Below are 6,635 nucleotides of genomic sequence, written 5' to 3'. Positions count from 1 at the left end.
CCTACGGTTGGAATGCTGTGGAGGGAAGAAAATCCATCTAAGATTGACTTTGGTCTTTCTTTTGGAAGGATACAAAATAGACAAGCATTGACCCATTAGATCAATCAAAATTGACTTTGGTCACTTCAGTAAAACATAAAAAGAATTGCACTTTCTCACACATCCATCCTATTTGGATTTTGATCCTATCTAAAAGTTCATATACATATAATATATATTATTTGACAGAAAAGATTATAGGATCAGATTCAACAACCAGACAATCAATCAATCTTATCATTGCATGCTTTTCTTCAACAAAACAAATGCCAAAAGAATAATATAGTTTATTTATTTGAAATCCCATCCAATGATTAATTAATTTCAGGTTAAACACAACTAATGAGAGGATCAGAGGGGCTGCGTTTGTCATATAAAGTAGACCCTTCTGTTTTCTCTCTTTAATTATATTTTGTTTGAATCAATTGATGACGAGTGCATCTCTGCAAATTCAGAATCTGGGTCCGACCTCAAATTTGGCATTTAATTCCCAAAGAGGAGGACCAGAAGGAAGGAACAGTCACCGATTCCAAATAGGATTTACTTCATCAATGAGGAAACTAAGAGTAGATGATGATGATGATGATGATGATGAAGAATTCTAATGGGAAACAGAGTGACTACTAATCTCTAGGATTTGAACATCTTGATGAAGTTAAATTATGAGAGAAAATGATAAATTAGGAAACAGATTAAGTGTAATAAACAGGCACAAACTAGAATTTCCAAAGATGAGAAAAATAGTACCTTGTTCTGCATCTCATCTAGTTGCTGCTATCGCTGTTACTGTGGTTGTTGTTGTTGTTGTTGTTGCTACCATGATGATTACCAGCAGCCACAACTCTTCTCCCATGCTTGAGTTGCGAGATTTCCAGCTGCGTCTTCATGAAGAATTGCATTCTTTGCAGTTCCAGATCCTTGGCAAATTTCATCCTCTGCTTCTCCATTACTACCACTTGCTGCAGCTTCGAACTCTCTGCTTGTTCATACGCTTCACCAAATTTCATAATTGCTTGTGTTAATTCACTCACTGCATTTACCCATCCCTTTTCTCTCGATCCGTTCTTTCCCTTTTCAGTTTTCCCCACCTGAGCCAGTTTCGGATTCACCACCTCCTTCTGAACCCTAACATTTTTGCTCTGAACTTTCTTTTGCCGGTAACTATCACTGGAAGTTGGGGATGTTTCTCTGTCGGAGCCTGAGGAATCGGAATCTGTAGTACGAGGCCGCTTGTGGTACTGGATCTTCTGAGCTTTTGGCCCCTTCTGTTGCTGTTGTTGACTGTGATTATGGTTCTGCTGAGCCTGGTACGGATTCACCGGTCGATTCACCACCGGAATTCCTAGAGGAACTTTCTGGTTCGGCTGCAGAGGCGGATTTGCACCGGCGATGGAAACAGAATTCTTCGAAGCCGCCGGACCGATCAATAGATCCAATCTATCATAAAATGGCCACTTACTGGGGCCTCCTCCAGCAGTAAGCTTAGCCTTCTCAGTCTTATACTTCTTCTTGACCGTATCTATCCGATTCTTGCACTGAATGTCAGTCCTCGGTATCTTGGTATAATCCTCTCTACTACTCACAATGTCAGCCACCTCTTTCCAATGCTTCTGCTTCAAATTCCCTCTACTCAGTTCCAAATACCTCTCTCCCCAAGCATCAATCAGCACCGACGTCGCGCCTTCGCTCCAGCAATCCTCTCTTCCGCTTCCTCCGCCGCCGCCGCCGCCCTTGGACTGCTGAATCGGCAGCGCCAAGGTTATCGTATTTAGAGCAGATGGCGGAGGAGGAGGCGCCGCCGCCGCAACCGTCACGGTAATCCGGCCGTTAGAGATCGGAGAAGCCGGAGATCCACTCCCTGGCGACGGAAAGGACTGAATCTCATCGTCTTCCTTCATGGAATCCGGTCCAATCTTGAACAAATGATCGCCGATCCCAAAATGTTGCGCACCGATCTGGCTAGTAGATGGATATAACAAGATATTGGTTCACCGGCGCATGCGAATCGGTCCGGTACCGTCATGAGCAGGAAATGTGCCGCGATCTGAAATGCGAAGGTCCCTATTCAAGAGAGGGAGAGAGAAACAAAGGGTGTTAGGGTTTGGGAATAGGGATTGAAGTTGACCGGAGAAAATGGAATAAATTCTTCAAGAAAAAATGGGGCGTTTAATTTGGTTGACGGAAAGAACAGAGGAGCGGGAACTGACGGCGTCGGTGAGGGAGTAAATGGGGTGGAGGAGACACGTGGCGGTAAAGTGCCGAGGGATAGATACATGGCGGGAGGTGATAGGTGGGTTTTTGTACTCGGAGTGACCGTGATGACGCTCCCGGTAAAGCCTTGCATCGCTGTTTTTTTGTGGTACGGTTTTTAATGTCTGGCTAATTACAATTTTACCCTCCCCATCTGCTCACCAACACCAGATAGATTTTTTTTTTTTTTTTTTTTTTTTTTTTTTTTTTTTTTTTTTTTTTTTTTTTTTTTTNAAAAAAAAAAAACACAACACAAAACATGAATCAATTAAATATAAAATTTAAAAATTATTGACTAAATTTGCAATATATATATATATATATATATATTATGTTATAAGAGCTTCCACCTATCCATCTACAATTAGTGATCACAAAATTTTGAACTACAATTGTCGAACATAATTTGAGAAACACTCGCACTTCTTATTAAGACCAATCGAAAAAAAAATTAGATAAAATATTATAAGATAATCTGTATAAACTTCTGTATTTTGTATTTGATTTAGATTTCTTGATATGAAAATCTAGACAGGTGGATAAGTATTTATAATATAATTTAGACAATTTATTTTTAAAATATCTAATTTTAAAAAAATAATTAGATATTTTTACTCTCAAAATAACTAAATTATTTTCTAAAATATCTAGAAATAACTGTTGGGATATTTTAACAACAATTATATGACAATTTTAATTATAAACAAATAATTAACTTAAAAGGAACACTCACAGGTTGAGAGCGATCAGATCCTGATGGCTTTGAAAGAGAAGATTGGAGTGTCCGTCGGAGAAGGTGGAGCTGAGGGCACCGCCGATCTGATCGAGAAACTCAAGGCAACCTCTGCAAGTTAAACCAAACAGAAACATATCCATTCACACCTTCAAATCCCAATAATTTTGCATTTCAGTTTGTTATGCCTTTGTTCATCTTTAACTCAAGTAGTTGTTTGTGGTTCAAAACTAATTCAAAGCTTGAAGAGTGAAGACCAAACCAAGAAGAATTGCAATCTGAATGAAATAAAATATTATGCATAATTCATAAGTAGTTATTTGGCTGCTTCCCGTTCAATGATCGAAGCCATAAGACTGTGCTAATTGAGATCCTGCAACATATGAAACTGGAAACACTAAACGTTGATCTTCTACGGATTCCATAATGATTCACAAAAGATAGAGCAGTTTCGATGCACTTTGATATCTCCATCAACAGAGGAAATCTACAGGATCTCAAAGAAACAGAACTTTTCTTCTAAGATCGAAGCAGATTTTATTATTCATGTTCCTTACAGAAACTAGAAGGAAGGAATTCATTAACTCAAAGATGAATAAGCCTCCTAAAGACTAATTACTTTACTTCTAAAAAGCATTTTGCAAGCATTTTTCCTTTCAATCGATTGAAACCTTATCATTTTAAATCGTATTTCGATCAAGATAAATAAATGATGCATGTGAACGGACGATTAGTGAATAAAGAAATTAAAAGTTTAATTCATTACTTCTAACCGTCTTGTTCCAATTCAGCCGATCTTTTCCATGTGAATCTCGTCAGATCACCTTCAGGCGTCACCGCTACAGGAAATAAGAGACAAAATTACACATACAACAAACTGATCAAATGTCCGAATAAATTTCACTCCACCAGTAGCGTTATCGCTTCAGTTTTCCGGAAAACGAAGTCTTAGCAGGAGGTGTTAAGAATGAGAAATAGAAATAGAATTGGGATCGAAAGTATGATCTTCATTCAGGTTTACCACGTTTATATAGGATACAAACTATCAACTAATACCTAAAAATAGAAAAAATATATATCTAACTAAATCTGGTAAATAAATAAAATATACCGTTAATCAAATCTATACTAACAACTCCCTAAATATCTGAGATATATTCTAACTAATTATCACCGCAAAATATCCTCTTAATACTCCCCCTCAAGTTGGAGAGTGTATGTCGATCACACCCAACTTGTCCTTCAAAAAGTCAAATTGCTGTCTTCCCAAAGCTTTAGTAAAAACATCTGCCAATTGCATTTTGGTCGAAACATAACACGGTTTGATGATTCCAGCTTGTAACTTTTCTCGAACTATATGACAATCTATTTCAATGTGTTTCGTACGTTCATGAAAAACTGGATTGGCTGCTATATGTAATGCTGCTTGATTATCACAATATAATAATGCTGGTTCGGACAGTGGAACATTCAAGTCTTGAAGAATGTATCTTAACCAAGTTAACTCTAAACAAGTATTTGCCATAGCTCGATACTCGGCTTCTGCTGATGATCTGGACACATTAGTCTGCTTTTTAGACTTCCAAGAAATAATTGAATTTCCGAGGAAAATGCAGAACCCAGAAATAGATCGTCTGGAAGTTCGACAACCACCCCAGTCAGAATCGCAATATGCCTGTAATCTTAAATTGTTTTCAGATGGCAGTAGAAGTCCTTGACCAGGAGTGCCTTTGATGTACCTCAGAACTCGAAGAGCTGCCTCCCAATGTGGTTTTCTTGGTTCATGCATAAATTGGCTAAGCATACGAACTGAATAAGCTATGTCAGGCCTAGTGACGGTCAAATATATTAATCTGCCAATCAACCGTCTGTATTTACTTGGATCATTCAACTTCTCTCCTTCAGTTAAAGAAAGTTTCAGATTTTGCTCCATAGGAAATTTGTCTGGACGTGCTCCTGTAAGACCTGTGTCTTGAAGTATGTCTAGAGCATACTTCCTTTGAGACATAAAAATTCCTTTTCTAGATCGAGAAAATTCAATGCCTAGAAAATATTTCAAATTTCCTAAATCTTTGATAAGAAATTTCTGGAGTAAACTAGTCTTGAGATATTGAATTTCTTCGAGATCATTGCCTGTCAACAGAATATCATCAACATAGATTAGAACTGCAGTGAAAGAAGTACCTTTACTCTTAGTAAACAAAGAGTAATCTGCTTTGGACTGAGTGTAGCCTGCATTTTGTATAGTTGTAGAAAATATGGAGAACCAATTGCGAGAAGCCTGTTTTAATCCATAAAGAGATTTATGGAGCCGACATACTGTATTCTCCCCCTGTCGGCGAAGACCTGGTGGTAAAGACATATAAACTTCCTCGTCTAGATTACCATGGAGAAAGGCATTTTGAACATCCAACTGATGGGTGAACCATTTTCGAGCAGCAGCAACAGTGAGTAAGCAACGAAGTGTAGTAAGTTTCGCTGTAGGGGAAAATGTTTCTGTGTAATCAATACCTTCAACCTGAGTGTATCCCTTTGCTACTAGTCGAGCTTTATAACGTTCAACAGAACCATCAGAGTTGTATTTAATTTTGTACACCCAACGACAACCAATAGCTTTATGACCAAGTGGTAGAGGAACGAGAGACCATGTATGATTACGTTCCAAAGCTGCAATTTCATCATTCATAGCCTGCTGCCATAACGGGTCGCCAACTGCCTCGTCATAGGTTTTAGGTTCTGTCTGGGATGTAATAAGAGCTAGAAAAGCACGTTGAGTAGGAGAAAAACGAGAGAATGAAAGGTAATGATGAAGGGGATACCTGGTGCCAGTGCCGGGACTTGAGCTAGAGGTTAAATGATTGGCTCCAGAAGACATCTCATAATCCTTATGCCAAGCTGGAGGCTGTTTAGTACGAGTAGAACGTCGAAGTGGAGCTGATGTATCAGGTGGGATAGGATTGGAATTAGTGGGCGAATCTGGAGAAGGTGGAGGAGACGACGGAGTAGGAGGTGAAGGAATAGAAGGTGGAGGATGGATGTTTGAGTAGGATGGATCATGAAGTGGTACAACAGGAGTCGAAGGAGCTAATGTCGAAGTTTGTGAAGCTGATGAAAAAGGAAAATCATCTTCACAAAATTTGACATCACGGCTGATAAAGAATTTGTGAGATTGCATGTCATACAACTTGTAACCTTTATGACCACAAGGATATCCTACGAAAACACAAGGAGTTGCCCTAGGTTCAAATTTTTGCTTAGGATGTACTATAGTTGCATAACATTTACAACCAAAAACTTTAAGATGATGAAATGTAGGTGGTCGTTTGTAGAGTGCTTCAAAGGGTGTCTTGTTAGATAATAATGGTGATGGCGTTCTATTTATAAGATAAACAGCCGTTAAAATGCACTCTCCCCAAAAATTAAGTGGAACCTGTGACTGAAAAAGAAGAGACCTAGCTACATTTAGGATATGGCGATGCTTGCGTTCTACGACTCCATTTTGTTGTGGAGTATAGACACAAGTGCGCTGAAATTCAATACCACAAGAAGTAAAGAATGGTTGCAAAGATAGGAACTCAGTCCCATTGTCTGATCGAACTATCTTGATAGTAGT

General features: G+C 38.7%; 1 protein-coding gene across 1 annotated transcript; it reads right to left on the bottom strand.

The window, feature by feature from the left end:
- Nucleotides 1–306: 306 nt before the first annotated feature.
- Nucleotides 307–3,131, bottom strand: LOC111807149 (trihelix transcription factor ASIL2-like). Its single transcript, XM_023692733.1, has 2 exons — nucleotides 3,023–3,131; nucleotides 307–2,100 (listed from the first exon to the last, which is right to left on the bottom strand). Exon 2 carries the CDS (start codon nucleotides 1,935–1,937, stop codon nucleotides 804–806), a length of 1,134 nt encoding a protein of 377 aa, XP_023548501.1. The 5' UTR covers nucleotides 1,938–2,100; nucleotides 3,023–3,131; the 3' UTR covers nucleotides 307–803.
- Between the last annotated feature and the right edge of the window lie 3,504 nt (nucleotides 3,132–6,635).

The sequence above is a fragment of the Cucurbita pepo genome, chromosome LG12 (genome assembly GCF_002806865.2).
Source record: "Cucurbita pepo subsp. pepo cultivar mu-cu-16 chromosome LG12, ASM280686v2, whole genome shotgun sequence".
NCBI lineage: Eukaryota > Viridiplantae > Streptophyta > Magnoliopsida > Cucurbitales > Cucurbitaceae > Cucurbita > Cucurbita pepo.
Note: the sequence above shows the minus strand (reverse complement) of the source record. Positions and strands in the feature narration are given on the sequence as shown.